The sequence below is a fragment of the Mus caroli genome, unplaced genomic scaffold, assembly GCF_978045245.1.
Source record: "Mus caroli unplaced genomic scaffold, Mus_caroli_1 scaffold_13, whole genome shotgun sequence".
In the NCBI taxonomy this organism is placed as follows: Eukaryota; Metazoa; Chordata; class Mammalia; order Rodentia; family Muridae; genus Mus; species Mus caroli.
The window spans coordinates 68941797-68961254 of NW_028227268.1; the positions used below are offsets into that span (position 1 = coordinate 68941797).

Genomic DNA, 19458 nt, shown 5'->3' on the forward strand with positions numbered 1-19458 from the left:
GGCTAAGTCTGCAGCATGTCAATGAACTCATGCTAGCTATTGGTGAGAGTGGGGAACAGACAAACTTCTCCAGAGAGGTAGCAGGAGGGACTGCACCCCACCCTATTCAGTGCCCCAGCAGGACCCTCAGAGACACCTACTTTGGGCTTAGCAACCTCCTTGATCCTCTCGATTTCTTCGTCAGACATCACATCATAGTACCGGACGATGTGTGGGCTGTCCCACTCGTCTTCCTCTTTGAAGGGGGCGATGAGGAGCTGTGGCACTCTGTTTCCATGATGGTACCTACAGAAAAGCTTCTTCCGCCTCCGGGGTGTCTGCGGAGCACAGAGCACAGGGCCTGAGCAGAGTGAGTCCTTACTCTCGGTCCCAGACTAGCTGTCTTCATGCACTGGTCTCACCCTCTATGACCAAGACTGTCGTCAGCTTCACCACAGAAGAAAACCTAAGTAGGAAGTGACTTTACCCCAATCACACAGCTCCCCTTCTCTCAGAAGATCACCTCATTTCCACAACCTCTGTGGCAGAGGGCACTCCACGACCCTTTCCATGGAGATTAGAATAAGTCTGAAGCACTATTGATGAGGAGACCGTTCCACACAGAAACTATTGAGAGCCAGTCAGGGGTCCAGGAAAGGTGAGAGCCTCCCTCATGCGGAGCTGTGAAGGTCACTGGGACCCTATGGCTCTCAAAACAAACCCCAGCAAGTACTGCCTTTGTTTACCACTGCGTCTTACATGTCATTTACACGACGACTACCTTGGGGACCTGAGGTTCATCTACACCCATCGTTTTCTTCAAACCAACGAGTCAAATGGTAGCTAGGCACACTGGGGTGAGTGGGACACACAATAATGCTCTACAGGATGGTACCTGGTACTTCTCCCGTAGCACCAAGGAGACAATCTCCTGCCCTGTGCATCAGAGAATGCCCACCTACCAGCCTCAGCAGATGTGGAGAAAAATACAAATAGGCAGTGGAACTTTCCAGATCCCCAGCCTGACCACCAGCCCCTTCCCAGGTCTCACCAGTTTCACGCCCTCCCCTCGACACAGGCTCTCGTACACATCCCTCTCAGGCAGGTAGTCCGTGGGCCTCTCGTACAAGTTTTCCTGGGTTGCCAGTCCGGCATCTGTCTGATTTGACAGTGATTTCCCTCTTTCTTCCTCTAACAACCGTTCAAAGTACCGCATATTTCCTCCAGCTCGTTCGTGGCTTGGGTCTGGGAAAGGTGAAAGGTGGGAACAAGGAAACAGCAGACATCTGTGAGGTCATCTACAGAAACTGGTCTGCAAGCTGCTTCTTGCCCAGCAGGTCATGGGTACCCTATGCTTTGCTGGCTGCAGCACCTAACCAGGGCACACCACTCAGAGCTTAAGAGCCAACAGCTCCTTCACCTTCTCCAATGATGAGGGAAACATGTCATCGAAGCAGAACATGTTAACTAGTAACTAGGGGCAGGGGGAGGGGAGAATTCCATCTCAGGTCTCCTGGAGGCCCCTCAAGTTCTGAGTTCTGCCTCCTCCCTGTAATTAGCTGTAGCAATTTAAAGTCATTCCCCTCAGACGTAGCCCGGTCTGGCAACCATACCACACACTGGCTACAGCTAGGGGACAAGCTGAGATACTGGTGAAAGAGAAGGGCTGCAAGGCAGGCCAGATGGCTCGGCAGGTAAAGGTGCTTGCTGCCAAGCCTGACAACCTGAGTTCGATCCCCAGGACCCACACACTGTGAAATGAAAGAACCAAGTCCCTAGAGCTGTACCACTGTGGCACTTGCATACTGACCCACACGCACAATTAGTTAATTAAATATCATCATAACTCTTTATTTAAAAATAGAAGAGTCACAGCTCTGGTGGACATCACACTATCTGAAGCAACCACGACAGCAGGATTTCTGTGTCACTCTCTAGACAAGTCTGAGTGAGTCCCAGAGATGTTCAGTGACGTAAGGTGAGACCACACAGGAGAAGACCCAGGATGTCCTGACCCCCTGTCCAAGCCTCTTACTAACTCACCTGATAGGATCTATAAAGCCCTCTCCCCTTGTTGGTCTTGCAGGATGCTCACATGTGAGCTGACCTCACACTTGGGCCCCTGGAAAGCAGTGGCAAAGGCAAGCCCTCGCTGCTCCATGAAACCCAAGACAACAGCATTCCCAGGTACTATTAAGAAGTGCAACTAGTGAGCTTTAAAGACTCAGTGCTTGGGGCCTTGTTCTGTCCCTCATCACCTGACACACAAAGTACACATGGCACGCTAAGTCCTACTTTAGACCTCAGGTCACTGAGAGCTGGGACTGCTGTCACCGTAGCAATCTGGAAGTAGTACAGCTTGCTTCTCAAGCTCTGATTAACACAGTGAAGGGTCCACCCTGCATAGTGGTACAAGCACCACAACACTTGGTCCTTATTGTTAAAAGTGCCATGGTGCGCACACATGTACACATGCACTCGCACATGCATGCCCATGAACATGCATGCACATGAGCTACACACATGAATACACAAAGATGTCAGAGGCATCTAATATGAGGAGTGTGTATAAGAAGCTACTCGGTGGTTAAAAATCATTTAAGAGCCGGGCGTGGTGGCGCACGCCTTTAATCCCAGCACTCGGGAGGCAGAGGCAGGCAGATTTCTGAGTTCGAGGCCAGCCTGGGCTACAGAGTGAGTTCCAGGACAGAAACCCTGTCTCGAAAAACCAAAAAAAAAAAAAATCATTTAAGACAATCGTCACATTGTAACGATTAACAATGGAACTGATACACTTCCAAGAGATGATCAAGCAGGTGTGTCAAGTTCCCTTGCTACCCCCAGCCCCTAACCTCCTTACCAAGAGAGAGCAGGCGGCGGGTGAGTTCCACAGCACGGTGCAGGTCACCCAGTTGGAAGACAGCATAGCTCAGGTAGTCCAGCACCAGGGACTTGGTAACGGTGGCCTCCTCCCCAGCATCGAGCTGCTTCAGCACCTGCTCCATCCACAGCACAGTATGGTAATAGTCTCCTTCATTGTAAGCTGAGCGGCCCAGCCCAAAGCAGTCGTCCACACTCAGCATGGCCTGGTACTTTGTGCCTGAAGCAGGAAAGACAGCAGTCAGGTTCTGAACCGATACTGGCTGAAGAAGGGAGATGCTCACTTTAGAAAAAGCCTGGGCCTTGGAAAGAGGGACATGATCCAAGCAGAACGCCACCTGGACTTCATGCCGTGCACCATGAAATGTCATCGATACATACATAAACAGGTTGGCTTAGTTCAAGTTAGAGTTCACAGTCTAAGGCTCATACTCCTTCTCTCATATGGGAAGGGGCTTTGAGAGGGAGTCTAGAAATCCGGCCCTGAGGTCAGTGGTGTAGGTCCTGTGGGTCAACACAAAAGAAGATGCTTGGAAGGCAGCCGGCCATGTAACTGTGAAAGTAGAGAACATGGATGAATTCAGGTGACTTGAGAACTACAGGTGAGGGCAGTGACTTGCAGGGAGAGTCTGAAGAAGGAACGAAAAGAGAAGGCTTGAGCCTGGACCTCAGGGGGCACAGATGGAGTAGCATGAGCAGCGACCAAGAGGAAGAAGATACAGGGAATGGGGACAGGTGACAGACACCAATGGCAGGGACCTTGTGCCTAACGGGGCATCTGCTGGGGAAAGTGACCACAGAGACAGTTCCAATCTGAGAAACAGCAACAGCTCTGGGGAGACGTGGAGCTTAAGAGAAGCTTGTGATGGTAAAGACTATATGTTTCTCAGAATAACAGATCCCACAGAACAAGGGGGTTAGGACCTCCCTGCAGACCACAGGAACCTCCCTATTACATGCTATCGGGTGTGGCTGGCATGTTAGAATTGCTGGAACATGGCTCTCTTTGTCTAAAGGCCACAATGGGCATCTTCCCAGAAGGGAACCCTGCTGCACAGTGGCAGCTGCTACAGAGACCAGGCTCTGTTCATCCCGGTGGCTCAGGGAACATGGGATAGAATGTCAAGAGAGTAAATACAAGATGGAGTCATAGGCAGGCCAAGGATTAGGGGACTTATGGGACCCCTTTACTCTCTCGACAAGTCTCTATGAATCTCCCCTGACTCTTTGGGCTCAGGAATCTATTATGGGCAGGATGTGTAACACAGATAAACAAGCTGTGGTCTGGACTTGGATGGAGCCTGGATGTACAGATCTTACTGAATACCTACTATTTGTGTGACTCTGGGCAATTTTTCCAGCCTCAGACTCAGTCCCCTATCTAAACAGATATAATAATATCTACCTAAATAGAGACACCAGCATCGGTCTTAAAGGGCTTGTGCCAAAAAACTAAATGAGATGACATATGACAATGTTGCCTCAGGATGTCAAAGACCAGCAGCCATAATCAACATGTCCTGTGAATGCCAAGAATGTGAAGAATGACTTCCAGAACTCAGCATCCTCCCTAGAAGCGAACTCATGTGTCTGCTCCCTGAACTCCCTGTGGAGTCCTCCACAGCTAAGCTGCGTGCTGAAAGGCTTTCTGACAGGGAGGAGGAGCCCAGAATGGGTCAGGGTACTGGAGCAGAAATGCTGAGAACAGGCACGGAAGCCAAGGAGGCAGTGGGGTCCTCAAAGACCACCTATAGGGAGACTTTGCGGTCACTCCTGAGCATCTAACGCAAGTGGATAACACAGAAAATTATCCTGAGTGAGCTGGAAATATGAGAAAGGTCAGAGGGCATTAAAGAGACAGAATCCACAGACGATGATTGTGGCTTAGGCTGCCGATGGGAATCGCACCTAAGATAATAGCTAAAGGCTGAGGGTAAACAGTGCAACACCAGATGGGAATGTCAATCTGGAACAGATAACGTTCGGGCAAACTATAGAATGTCCAAGTAGAGATGCCTACAGGCACTGGCTTATCCTGGCTGGAAGCCCAGGAGACATGCCTTGACAAGGGACACAGATCTGCACATCATGCATGTATGGCACCACAGCTGGGGAGGGGCTCAGAGTGACCAGTGGGGGAAGTTTCGGACAGTAACTCCCCTTGCCCTCTGGCCCTATTCGGGACACCCAGGGGCCTGTTCACTGTGGCAGGATACAGTCAGGATACAGCTCCCTTCTACCACCAACTATGCCTCAGAGCTACACGTCAGAAAGCTTCCCAGAATTCCCTCCTCATTCTGGTCTCATGGCTGGGCTTGGCCCAACACCTGATGAAGCAGGAATAAAGAGAACCGTCCTCCCTGTCAGCTCAGGAGAGTCCTCCACACCAAGAGCCTAGCTCATGATGAACCAGTGATAGGACATCTGAGAAGGAAGGCAGTTACGACAGCCTGTGGGCCTCTCTGCTGTATCTCCCCTAGGCTCCCAAGGAGTGAGGTGGTGTTTAAATCATAATGAAGTCCAATTGGATCCTTGGTTGTATTGGTCTCCACCCCTTAAGGCCAGGAAATCTCATAACAACTAGAAGTAGGCAGTAAGCAGGGGGGGGGCAATTTAAAGAACAAACAATCAAAAGCAGAGGAATGAATTATCAGATGAGTCAAAAGAGAAAAGTCAGAGATCAGCAGCCAGAATCTAGAACATCGGAGAGAAAGAAGCGATCCGCGCCAGATGCTACTGTGAAGTTAAAAGTTATACCTGTAATCTGACAGCTGGCTTTACTGGCCCAGTGCTCCTGGTGAGTTTGAAGAACAGGATCACAGAAAGAAGGGATAAAAGCACTGTGGGTACAGGAGTATGTGGGAACCAGGGAGAATAAATCACTACCCAGCAACCTCAGCAGGAAGGAGAGAAGTCATGGGCTCAAGAGAACATTGGATCTAGAGTAGAAACACAAGAGATGGGCAAAAACTGAGGTCATAAAAAGTCAGATGACAGAGAGCAGGAAAAGGGGGACATAAACAAGAAATGGGGGCTAGGGGGGCTGTATATGAACTCAAGGAGAGAGCCCAGAGAAGTACGGGTTGATTGAAAGGGAGAGACTAAAATGTCAATGGGGAATGAGCAGCGAGCCTACAGATCAGCCCTGGACAGAAAGCACTGAGAGGCTCAGGGATGGAAGCAGATCCACCAGCAGATGGACATTCCTCTGGGAGTGAGCTGCGCACGCAGGGAGTTTCCTGAGCTACGACCTCAATTCTCTACCTCACGAGGGGGGAGTTCCTGGCTAATATCTGAATCAAGACATTGGGGTAGGGGTTGACACATGGGAGACTGGCACCGAATGGAAACCCAAAAGATCAGCACCAACAGCAACAGTGAGTCGCATCTAAGCAGTCAGAGCTGTCCAGACAGCGAGAAGACGGGAGCAAATGGAGGTGTGTTACCTGGAAGTTCCCCTCTGGAAATCGTGTCCGGATCCAGTTTGTACGTGTCCTGAAGTCTCATCAGGGCTCTGGCAGCTCCAGACTCGTCCTCATCAGTGGGGAAGAACTGTCGCTGAACTGAGAGGTTAGCGACAAAACCTTCCAAATGACAGTGAGAACACAGGTCACCCTTGACCCAGTGGACAGTCACTAACTAGGTTTCTGGCTAATGAGCTTTTCCGGTCCCTTCCCTCAGAGGCTGTCGGCAGGCTGGGGGCTCAGTGATGAAACACCTGTCTGGCACACATTCGGGGTGCAACACCAAAATAATAGTCGAAACAACAATAATAACTCATTTCCCTTTCTTGGGAAGTCCTCTCTGGGGGCTCCTCTACAGAACTTTCTTAGCCCTCCCTGTGCTGTTCATTTGGAACCAAAAAGCCCTGCACACAGCTTAGCACATAAGAGTTCAGTAGGCAGGGTATGAGCTCCTTCTACCCAAGGCCACAGCCCAGAGCCTAGACAGATTTGACCCCTGAAGCAGCCCCAGGTTGCTTTTTCCAGGGCCCTAAGCCCTGGTCCCAAGCCAGAGACACAGCTCCTGTTATTTTAGGGCTCTAAGTAGAAGCCAGGCCTTGCTATACTAATGATTCAGGCCTTTGAATTTGCCTAAGAACTGGGGACTGGGAGAGGCACTCCAACACATTCTATCCCTGGTCCCTTGCCAAGAGGAGCAGCATCCACTGCTACCCCCTCTCATCACACCAAGCCAGGGTGTCAAAAAGCTGCTACATCATCTCCTTCACAGATATATGGTCAGAAACTTGGAAGACTTTAGTATACAGGAAAAAAGAAAACCCCCTAGAAATAGCCACATGGTACTGTCAGGGTTCCCCCTTATCTCAGGGGGCAAGCAGCCAACATCAGAGATGAAAATAAGTGATTGCTCTCGGGGCGTGTCCCATCACCTTCCAGGTAATCACAGCATTTCCACATGGCGATGTAGGGAGTGGGGACGACAAGATCAGACGTCGGAGTGTGGAGATCTATTGTCTGCATCTGTGCAAGCTTCCTTGCCTACCTCTCCAGAAGCAGGCAGAACAGCCTGTTCTGAGCTGTTCTGAGCAGCAGGCCCAGCCCAGGAAGGGAGGGTGAAGGGGGGTGGGGCCTGGGAAAGGCAGTGGCTCCTGGAGGCTGTGAGCTCACAGGCACAGCTCCAGCAGCTCTGAGCTCACCAATCCCTCCCCAGAGACTACCCAGCCCCCAGCCAACCCCCCTCCCCCGCGGGTCACGTGGCTGTAACCAGTCTCAGCCAGAGAGACAGCTAGTCTGAAGTTAATCAGCACTCAGTGAAGAGGCCCAGCCCAGCCTGGGGCTGGGAAGCCCGTGGCCCACCTCCAGCCCACCCTTCCATTACCAAGATCCTCTCCTCTGGGTGTTCACTCACAGAAGGTACTACCCCAGAAAAACAAATCTATGCTCTGCCCTGTAAATACCATTTCTAGGTATTTAGCTTAGAAAAATAATCAGAGGCAGACCCAAAATGCATGTAAAAGAGGGCTGAAAAATTGGAAACAACTCCAGGTGCACTACAAGATGACCATTCCGTCTTTACAGTCACGGCACAGGCACACTTAGCTGCATCTACAGAACCTGGGAAATGCAGGACTGAGTGCACGTTTACGCCAATTCCACACAGACATGCTTTGTGCGTAAAAGACACATGTAGGAAATATTCAGATGAAGTCTCTGTTATCCAGCTTGCCTCAGCCCACTTGACTTATTTTTAATTCATTCATCCCTTAAAGCAAATGAGTTTTAATCCTTTAGGCCATGTATAGCTCCAGTTTTTAATAACATGTTTGTACACATAAGCGGATTCTTTTGGTGTGTATGAACGTTTATAAATGTGTATATGTATGTTTTCTTGTGGATGGGTGCATACGGATGCATACGAATGTATATGGAAGCTCAAATTTGAAGTCACTTGTCTTCATCAATCACCCTCTATTTATTTACTGAGGCAGGGGCGCCCACATGATCCCAGAGCTCATGGGTCAGCGAGTCTAGCTAGCCAGCTTGCCTGGGAAATCTCATCTCTGCCTCCTGAGTGCTGGGATGATGCCAGACTCACTTGCCTGGTGCTGGGATGATGCCAGATGCACTCGCCTGGCTCTACATGGCTTGTGGGGATGCAAACTTCAGTCCTCACACTTGGATGATTAGGGCTTCACCCACTGGGCCACCTCACCAGCCCAAGATTATAGTTTTTAAAAATGATTTTAAAGGTTTATTTTTTGTGTATGAATGAGAGTTCTGCCTGCATGTGTGTCTGCATCATGCGTGTCCGGTGCTTACAGGGGTGAGAAGAGGTGGTCATATTACCGGGAACTGTAAATACCGATGGTTGTGAGCCAACCTATAGGTCCTGGGAACCAAATTTGGATCCTCGGCAAGACCAACCAGCTCTCTTAACCACTGTGCAATCTCTCCATTCCCCGAGATTATAATTTTAATGGTGTTTATCATGGAGTTATTGGATTAAGCATTGTGATTTTTATGTGATATTTTACGTATCTGAAGTTTGTTATAAAATATGTATTACTGAAGTATAATTAGAAAATGTCACTACTGAGAAACATGACAAAAGGACAGGAAGTGAGTGTTACTATACTTTTAAAACAAAACAACAAGGACAGCTCCAGGCTGCTCACCGTCCCTCACCTGCCGAAGCATCCTGAAGGACAAGGTCCCCCAGTGCAGGCCAGTCTGTGTTCAACCGCTTCACCAGCTTGTAGGCATTCACAGGATGAGCCAGGTAGCCCTCGGGGTCGGCAGCTGACCTGCTGGTCAGGGCTTCCATCTTGCTGGCCCAGCTGCAGAACCAAAGGAAAAAGTGACTACCACACCCACCCACACAGGGTGCTCATTTCCCTCGTGAGGTCCAGGGCTCTTTCATCAAGAGATGATAAAACATGAATATAGTACCTTCCTAGATACTTCTAGCCCTTAATCTAGGTAAGAGCTGGGAACTCTCATGTAAATTAAAAAGAAGGCAAAAGAGATGGTAGCTTCCTGACCCCCCCGTACTCAGCATAAGTTAACTGTAGGTCAACTCCCCAGGTCACCTCTCAATGACTTCCTCTTACACCTTGGATGGGCTGGGGAAGAGGAGCAGCAGGGATGACTTAGTGTGGGGTCTTAGGACATTGAACACCTCTTAATCTTGGCGAGCTTGGCTTCCTCCACAAGGATGTACTCCTTCAGAGACTGTACCAGGTCCTTCTCTGCGTAAATCAGGTCAGTCATGTGCCCTACAGGAGAGAAGCATGGGCCAGTGAGAAATGGATGAGGAATGGCTTATGGCAATTACCAGTACAGAAGTGAGTGCTCCCGCCCAGTATATGCCAGTAAACGAGGAATCACAGGGACTGGTAGTTAAAGGGGCCTATTCATTCACACGCCGTGACCCCCGACTTCAGGAAGATAGAAGCAATGTGTCAAGAAGATGCCTGGGCAAAGCGCACGTGCACTGGGAACGACTTTAGGAGAAGTTCTAAATCTCTTGGTCCCCTTGTCAGCCAGCTGGTCCTGTCAAAGGGGCATGGATATCTAGGGGTGCATCACATGGAAATCAGCTCTTAACCTTCAGTTGAAAAGGAGAGAATCTGGTCCTTGGAACAGAGACTGTCCATTGCATAGACCGGCCTTTTGCCAAGGACTGAAAAAGACCTGAAAGCTACTTGCAGTCTGCACTTCCAGAGAGGAGAGTCCAATTCAGAAAGCTGCCTCCCAAGATGCATGTTCATCAGGATCTCCTGGGGGTGCAGGGGTCAGGGATAGGGGGAGCCTTTGTAAGTTCCATTCTCCCTGGACTGGTCAAAATCAATGACTAGACTATCCCACCCTGAACGAACCTCAGGCAACAGCCCCTTGCACTTAGCTGAGGGCTGCTTAGGTAGACTAGAGTTCTGTTGCCACATACCAATGGAGGTGAAGAATTCTGCCTGCACCCAGCTCAGGACACCGAACCAGGGCATCAGCAACACTGACACCTGGAGCTTCATAACTGGAAAGGGCAGTACCTGCAAGGCATTCAGGAGCAGTTATCAGGTCAACGCGGTGGAAAGACATGGGTGGTGTATGCCTGGAAACTCAGACTGGAAACTCAGACTGGGTTAGGAGGGACAAAGTTCAAGGCCGCCTGAACTGCATACCAAGACCCTGCGAGAAGACAAATCCATACACGCTGTGCACATACATAAACGCACACTCAAAGATGTCACTAAATAAGGCATTCGGGATCACCCAGGGGATGGGCCAGAACATGGAACCAGAGACATGTGCTCACTTACGGCCCTTGCCTCAGTTTTGTTTTATTCTGTTTTCCTTTTTGGAGACAAGGTCTCATTTTGGAGCCCGGGATGGCCTGGAAGTCACAATCTTCCCGCCTCAGCCTCCCAGTTGCTAAGATTATAAATGTATACACCTGACTTCCCACCTAGCCCTGTTTCTTACTTTCTAATACCCATGCCAGGTTAGTGCCAAGAGCCACATGGAGGAGGAGCCAATTCACAGAGTTGGTTCCCAAGACGTCAAGATCATCATCGGGATCTCAGGAGGGGAAGAAGAACCTCTGCAAGCTCCACTCTCCCCAAACCAGTGATGGAGGCCATGGTATCCCAACGTGAAAGTGGCCTCCGGCAGTGAACTCCCTTTGTACATGGACTGAGGGTTGCCCACACAGAGAAGGGTCCCGTTGCCACATATCAATAGAGGCAAAGGATTCAAGAACCTGGATTCCGACCATAAGGAAGTGATAATAGGGAAGAGACAGTGACAAAAAAAATGAGATAACATGGCCAGGGTAACCAAGCAAACTGACTGTACAGAGTCGACAGTCAGCAGAAGAGGAAAACTGACCTCTTCCAGTCTGCACCTGCCTCCGAGTGGCAATTCTGAGCAGACACGGCTCTCCCTGTACTGAGACACTCCCTACTCATTCACAAGCATTTACTTACAACCCAGAGATTCCAGGCAGCAAGCTAGGTGCTCAGGATACAAAGGTGAATCAGTCTCACACAGTCAAAACACTGGGGCTGGGCTGCTGACATGAGGATGAAGCCAGCTACTGCCTTCTCATCCGACTAGAAATAGACACAGTTCTGAGAGACGCAGCAGCAACCTGGGACAAGCTTCGCTGGCAGCCGGCCTAAGTCCACAGTGGGGCCTTCAGACATGTCTCCCTATCCAGCCATGCAGCCCAGAACGTGCGGAAAGGCCACCACCCAGCTGAACCTTGCCTGTTCTTCCTCTTCTTGTTCCAACTAAGCCAAGTCTCTGGAATGGCTCAGATGGAAATTTACTATCAGATGGAAAGCAAAGAAAATAGAGAAGGCAAAAATGCCAAAAGAAAAAAAAGTAGGAAAATCTTAGAGTTGGGAGGCTCTCTGATGTGGAGGGCCAGCCAACTGCCCCTCAGAGTAGGGGTGATTCTCTGCCCAAGCAGGAGACCAGACCAGATCTGGATGAAGTAGGGGCTGCATGGAGCTCCCTGCTGTGTGGCCAGTTACAACTCTACCTAGTCAGAAATCAGGCAGCATAGTCAGGAAACCAGAAAGCCTCTTCATGCCTTTCAAATACCACCCACAGTCCATACCTGAGAGCAACCAGGTTTCTTTACTACATGAATGCCAGCTGTTCTTTCTCTGGAATGTGCTGCCTGGCTTAGATGAGTCCATCCACAGCCTCAAAAAAGCACACGTGGGCTTTAGGCAACAACTTACCAAGTGCCTTCAAAGTCCTGTTCTGGCAGGGGAGATGGGTTTGAAAGCCCTGTTGGTCCAGAGAACTGGGCACCCCCAGGCAAACCATTCTCAGGTTGCCACACTGACACTTCCATTCCAAGCAGGGACATCTGCTCATCTCTTCTGACCCCAGGGCCCCTGAACTCGAAAGGTTTCATATAAAAAGTCACCTAACTTGGGTCAGGTGAGAGGAGGTACTTAGCCTGAGTACAGCGGCTCTCTACAGTTTGGAGAATGTCAGCCCTTCATTAGAGCTATACCCAGCACTCACCCAGGACAGAAAAAGTGAGAATTCATGTGTCTGGCCAGGGCCAGTTCTGCCAAAAGCCTTCCCAGGAGCCCCCAGGAATCCGTGAAGAACAATCCAGGAGGTGGTCATGGTCAAATCTCATTTTATGAAACACAGCACCAAATAAGAACACTGCTGAGCATTGAGCTGCATCTCAGGGTTTAGAATAAAGTCTATCTAGCAGCAAGCACCCAGGGAAGTATTCTTCATCAGATTTGTCCAGACAAAATACAACTAAAGAGTTTACACATTGTACAGTAGATTAATATAAGCTAAATAACAATAAACACTGTATGAATATCAACATAGAGAGATCAAAGCAGCCTGGCAAAGGCCAGCCCCCAATAATACATTATGCTCCATGTTTTGAGAGGAAAAAAAATTATGTAGGAATGCATGTAAGAAAGAATTATACTCTAACTGTATCTTGGTGGCATGATTTTATTTGTCTTTTTATCTTTGTTTTCTTGATCTTTCTACAAGACATTCTATTAGAATTTCTTAAAAATATATAATTTTGTAGTATGTTTAATATGTAAAGGAAACAAAGTAGGACATTCTCAACTGAACTCCAAAGGGGCCTTGGCAATCGCAGTGTCTGGACCCCTGTGGGGAGGTCTTGCAAAGCTTGCCAATGTCCCAGTGACAGTAATTCACCCACCAGGCAACTGGCACCATTTTTCAGCACAGCGATTCCAAGACACACAAGCAGAGGTCCCGCAGCGAGCCTGCTCTTTGGAAAGTACATTTATAACCTGGCCAAGTAGCCATGAAAAGATGTTTCCAGCTGCAAACCAGCAGCGTCCTCAGCTTCTCCCCTTACCTCATCGGGGAAAGACCCTCTGCCAAGCTCCCAGCTGCAGCCCAAACACTACAGCTTGCGCTTTCACAAAGCATTTAACAGCCTAGAGACTGAACATGAGTTTGTAAATAGGTCTTGCCTGGCACTGGGCAAAATGCTGTTTGCCTTCAGGGGAGGGATAACTGCCCCCAACAGGACTGACTCTTCAACCTCCTTTTCCACCATGGCTCTGCCTGCTGCACTATGGCTAACTCGAGGCTGGCAGAGCTGAGAGGACCCAGGTACTCTCCCAGTTGTGCACAGGTCCCAAGTGCTCCCACTACTGAAGAACACGGATGTCCGTACAGCCCCAGAAGTACACCCACGTCCAATTACAGAACATTGTGCCTCAGTCATCACCCTGGTCTACCTGTAGCACACCCTTCAGCCATGTAGGCCCCACCTGCTCTGACCTCTCCACCTCTGGACTGGCTTCCCTCCAACTCTGTTCTACCAAGTAGCCAGCAAAGCTTGCCAAAGCCCTCCCTTTGGCTCCCCATGACTAGCAAGACATGGTCCAAATACCTTAGCCCAAAGAGCCCTTGTAGCTCTGTGACCTGGCCCTGCTACCCTCTCCAGCCCCATTGCACCACCCCAGACTTCAAACTTTCAATGACTTCATGTGAAAAATATTTATCTTAACCAAGAGCCTTGTGAGAGCAAGATCTCTGCTCAGTGAAGCCAAATTATCTCCCCTCTCCCAAGAGTCCTCCTGAGTCTCATCTCTCAGTGTCCATTTAAGGAAGCACATAAAAAGATCAGTTAAGGGACTCTCTAGCCTTAGACCTGCAGCCCCATGGCTGTCAGAAGAGGAAATGGGAACTGAATGGGCTTGACAAGAATGCATGTGTCCGGTAAAGTACATCTGTCCTGACATCATCTCTCTGTTCAGTACATGAATGCTGAAAGCCTCCTGCTTCAATAACAGGGCAGTGTACTTACTAGCAGAGAAGCTGTCGAAAGTCCACATGCTAACACTGAGCTGGGTTCCCATCAGGACCTCCACAAACGGACAAGCTGAACTTAACTTACCAAAAATAAACTTCACCAAAAGATAAAAGGCATCCCTGCCACGCTACAGCCATGCCCTGGGCTCCAAACCATCGTATTCTCGCTTAGCCAGGGAGAAGACACTGTTGACCCAAGGTGATTCTCAGACTCCTCCCACTCCCTTTTGACTTGCCTCTCCAACAGCTACAGAGGGACCAGATCTCAGGCTCCTCCCACTCCCTCTCGACTTGCCTCTTCAATGGCTACAGAGGGAACAGACTAGGGAATGAGGGAACCTGAGCTGATGAAGGGTGACATATCAGTGGGAGTCGACACTTCCTCCAAACTCCTCCTGTAAGAAATCATCTACAGTCATGGAGTCCCCACAGAGCTTGCACACAGAAGTAGATAGACCCGAAATGGCTGAAGAGCCAACAGATCTCCACACAGAGGGGCCAGCTGGCTAAGGTACCCCCGGGTTGTTTCCCATTCTTCTCTCCTTTCCTCTCACCCCAGCTGCCCTGCAATACACTTCTCCAATAAGTATTAAGCACTTAAGCTCTGCCTCGGGCTCTGTTTTCTGGGAACCTAGTCTAAGATAACCACGGTTTATGTTTCCAAAGATCTTTCATTTCTACCATCTAATTCTCACAAAAACCTTGTAAGCCAGATAGTCATCTCTGCTCCAGATACAATACTCCTGCCTTGTCCATGAAGAATAGATTCCAAGAAGCCCAGTGCATGCCTAATACCACAGATAGTATCAAAACCCTGAGATGCTGCCTTTCTCGGAAAGTACATACCTATGATAAAGCTTAATTTAGGAATTAGACACAAGGAGAGATTGCCAACGGAACAAGGCGGAATAATTATAACAATGGACTGATGTGAAATGCCCAGTGCTGAATAGGTTACTTGAGCACTCTCACTGTTAATACTGTACAGTCCACCTGATAACTGGCTATAAAGGATGGAAGGACTAACAATGGGTAGTGTATACCACATGGATACACTAAGGAAGGAATGACACACTGGGAAGGCCAGCATAGAGTGACACGGAGTCCGTCACAGAACTTAGGAGAGCCTAGAGTTGTTATGTCTTCTGTTTTCCAATGACTATTTCACAGTGTGGTTGACCATGAATGATGAAAACTACACAAAGCAGGAATGAGGAGAAACAGTACTGTAAACCACATAAGAAGAACCACCCACCGAGGCTGCTGAAGGCACGTCAGCAAGCTAAGCTTCCCCAGCGAAGGCCCCTCCTGTAAGACACACTGATACCATCCTATCTTACTCAGTAACTGTCATAGCACCTGTGCCTTCCCAAGACTGCGAATCCACACTGCACTCAGATTGAAAACTTGATCACAGATGTCTAAAGATTCACAGATTAAGAAGCCCATGACATCCGTACTTGGAGGCCACCAGGAAAAGGAAAGTTCTTGGAGGAAAAGTAACGACACCATTCCCTGAATTCAAGCCGGAGTCACTTCTACTGGACATGTCACACATTATCACCCAGGGAGCAGGCATGCCTGCCATGGAGTCAGAAAGACCTAGAGTTAAACCCTAGCTCCAACTGTCATTTCCTGGCGTTGTAACCTTGGAGTCCTGGACTTTTTGATCCTTAGTTTTTTTTTCGTTTATACAACGGAGACCATCCTTAGGACCTATACTTGTTAGTTCTGTGAACTGAATTAGACGACACACGCCAGCAAGCTGTCAATCATTGAGCTGAGTTTGACCAATCATCAGAACCAACCGAGAGAATCACAGGAACTCAAGGGGACCTGAAGTGGACAGTTGCTCAGCCCAAGTTAGTGGCTCTTCGAGTGAGGAAGGCCCATACAAAGAGGCAGTGAAGAAACAAGAAAATGTCAGAAGGTGAGTGATGTCTGGGTCCCAGGAATGCCAGGAGAGATGACATATTCAATTCAGGGGAGACTGGAAACAGGTGCCACCAAAGTATGCAACACTTGGAGGTGACCCTGGAATTGACCAATCACAGGCCCCAAAGCTCACCAAAAAAAGGTTCCCTGGCAAAAGACAGGGAGCAGAACCAATACTCCAAAAATCTCTTATAGTTCTATGCTTCTGACCTGCTCATTCCAGTCTCCCACAAGTACCAGGCCTTGGGGTCTCCACCACTCCCTGGCTCCCAGGAATGCCAGGTACAGAGCAAACAATCTCTAGCCAGCACTTACCAAGAAGTCTGGAGCAGAGGCTGACCTGCACCAGGCTCAAACAGATCCTATCAGGGTCAGGAAAATCACTATCCACACACAAAAGCCTCTGCCCTGCCATGGCACCGGCGGAACAAAACCCCCGCTTCTCGAAAAAGCCCAGTCTGACCTTCTCATCCTGCTCTGCTCTCGCTGAGAAGGAAAACTGTCTGTCTATCCTTCACTCCACATCCCCAGCACAAACCCCACAGACCACAGGACTCAGTAATTCCCTTTGCTCTGGGATACGCTGGTGCCCCACCCTCAGGTACTTCAAAGGTCTAAATGACTAGATTTGAATGATGGTTCTCAAAGTTGAAGCCTCTTTCCAGGACTCTGCTGGTCCTTCCCGTGCCTGCATTGCACCATTTGCTGTCAACCTCCATCTGCATAAAATTAAGCTCTTGACAGATCCCAGAAGCCAGGGACACACCCCCCAGGCCTCTGCACACTATCGGCCAACGTGGCCATAAGTCAGCCAAGGCCTTCGGTCCAGCCTCAAACCCTCCCAAGGATGTGGGAGGATGCAGTCAAAAATGGAAGCTTTCTCAGCAGAGAAGGAAACCCTCCATTCCCTCACTCCACGCAGTCCCCAGAGCTGCAGGCCCTCAGTCTCCCCCTGATGAGCACCCACACTAGGGCTCCTCCCTAGGCTCTAGGCAGCTGCCAGGGCTAAACAGCAATCTCAGAGAGCTTATGAGCTGCCTGTGGGCAAAAAGAGCTCCTCCTCCACCTCCTCTCTTCTCCCTCATTCAAACCCCAGGCCCAGTCTAATCAGATATGAAGCTATTCAAGGAACAACCCACAGTCCATTGTACGCAGTCCAATCTATAGATAAGTAAGTCACTCTGCATCACCTCTCTGCAGAGCCCGTGACAATGTGGAGGGACACCCAAAGGCCACACACAATGCTTCAGTTGAGTTGTCACTGTATCTGCCTGCTGAGCTCTGACGGTAATAAGGAGGATCAATATGACAGAATCTTCAGGCTAGGGCCTCCAGCCAACTCACTCCATCCTTGCGACGTGGCTTCACTGGTTGGGCCACACAGTGGACAAGCTCGTGTGAGGACAAGAAGGCCCAAGAAGAAAAGAATCCAAAGGTCAAACATTCTGTACATGGAGAGGAGCCGAGAGGCTGGGCCTTGAGGCACACACAGAACCATATCGAGAGACTACACCCTGGACACTTCAGAGGCAGTGGAGATACAGGCCAGAGGAAATCCTGGTCAACTGAACAGGACACTCAACCATGGGCTGACTTGGATGTGATATAAATTCAGAACAAGCAACAGCTTGCAAAAATCACCCTATAAATTCTGAGCTAGACAATAGACCTCTGCAAAGCCGAGAACGTTGGAGGATGCCAGAAGCTGCAAAGTGGTGCACTGGGACCCTGCTCTTAGGACCAGGAAGCTCTTCCAACAGGAGGGATAAGGTGTCAGTAACGAGATGGCCTGCATTAAGAAGCAAAATCCTTAAAGTGTCATTCTTCAGGGTAAGGATCCACTGTGTGGCCCAGTCAGGGAAGCCACGTCGCAAGGATGGAGTGAGTTGGCTGGAGGCCTTTCCCCAATGATTCTCTTGTACTGAGACTCCTTAACGTGTTGAGAGTGCAGCAGAGTTGCTGTAGGGAACAATTCAATGATCTCCTTCAGCATAGTAAATGACGCATTAGAACACAGATGACAGGAAGACCCACCTGTACTTCCCAGTAAAAACCTGCGACAGAAGTACCCAGATCCATGCTCACCTTGCAAGGGCTCAATGGACTTTCATCATGCAGATCTCTCACTGCTTGTGGGTGGGGCCCTTGGACAGCTATTCCCTAAAGCGGCCCAAAACCGTTACCTTGATTCCACTAGTGTACCACAAACGTGATACTGGCCCAAGCTTGCGGCCACTCATAAGTGAGCCTCCCACGCCAGCCCATGTCTCCTGTCCGGAAGCATCCAGACATCTACCAAGTCCACACAGCTCAAACTCCACACTAACTCAGTACTTACCTTGCCGATGCTCTGGACCTGAACTTTCTGAGTCTTCCTTTCTGCCTGCCTCAGTCCTTGAAAGTCTCCAGGCACAGAGAATGCTCTATTTGTTGAATCAGTCAGCCAATCGCCACCGGTCTCTGAAACTACTCAGGGAAAACATCAGAGGTTCGGTTCGACAAGGATGTCTTCTGACAGATAGGAGGAGAGTTTCTGATTTAAGAGCCCATAAAACTGGCAGCGACCAAGCTGGTCCTTGCCAGGGTTGGGAGCCAGGGGTCTTCCTCATCCTAAGCAGCGCCGCCTCCGGGGCCAGGCGGGCGCCTCCGCCTTAGATCGGGGTGGGGGGGACCCCGGGGTCAGGCCGCCCCTTCCCGGGAGCCTGAACCGACAGGCCCGCCAAGTGTCCTGTCCGGCCCGGCCTAGTAGTACCGGCAGGAAGGGCACCGCTGACCTCACCGCCCTAACCCTGGTAAGGGACGCGGGCGGGACAGGAACCCAGGCGGGTGCAGAATCAGGGCGCCGGACGCGGGGCACGGGGCTGAGGGACCCCGGATCCAGCTCCCGGCTCCGCGCAGAGAAGAACGCACCGCCCGGCCACCCGGACCCGAGCCCAGCCGGGCGACGACCCTGCGGACCCGCGCTCACCTGAACACGCGCAGCAAGCCGGCGTTTCCAGAACCTCCCGCGGCGTCGCCCAGGCGCTTTCGGCTCCGCCCTCGTCACAGTCTCCGCCCGCTTGAGCCTCCGCCACGTCCCCACCTCCCGCCCCCCGGGCCCGCCCGGGCCTGGCTCCAAGCCACTGGAGCCTTCGGGAAGGCCCGAGCCGCCCGCCACGCGCTGCACGTATGCGATGCACGCCTCCTTGCGCCGCATGGGACCCGCACCGGGGGCGGCGCCCCCATCCCAGCCTGCTCCAGCCCTCTGTGGTCCCACCACCCCCACATCCATCACCACGGGCAAATTGCAGGAGGCTGGCGTCACTAAGATCAGGAATTGAGTATCCCGGGAGGGGAGTGGATGGAGGAAAAAGAC

General features: G+C 50.3%; 1 protein-coding gene across 4 annotated transcripts in view; it reads right to left on the bottom strand.

Moving 5' to 3' along the window:
- The window catches only part of P4ha2 (prolyl 4-hydroxylase subunit alpha 2), a 30301-nt gene extending 11162 nt beyond the window's left edge, over positions 1–19139 (bottom strand). For 2 of the 4 annotated variants that reach the window (XM_021176423.2, XM_021176424.2), the window contains exons 1-9: positions 19072–19133; positions 18442–18569; positions 10270–10369; positions 9502–9598; positions 9009–9160; positions 6306–6443; positions 2840–3079; positions 1031–1224; positions 141–317 (exon numbers count right to left, since the gene is read on the bottom strand). In XM_021176423.2, coding sequence (XP_021032082.1) covers positions 141–317; positions 1031–1224; positions 2840–3079; positions 6306–6443; positions 9009–9160; positions 9502–9598; positions 10270–10351 — 1080 coding nt within the window. In that variant the 5' untranslated portion in view covers positions 10352–10369; positions 18442–18569; positions 19072–19133. Of the gene's footprint in view, positions 1–140; positions 318–1030; positions 1225–2839; positions 3080–6305; positions 6444–9008; positions 9161–9501; positions 9599–10016; positions 10103–10269; positions 10370–18441; positions 18570–19071 lie in introns of all 4 variants that reach the window. The other 2 variants (XM_085830011.1, XM_085830012.1) reach the window with 2 other exon arrangements.
- Positions 19140–19458: the final 319 nt, after the last annotated feature.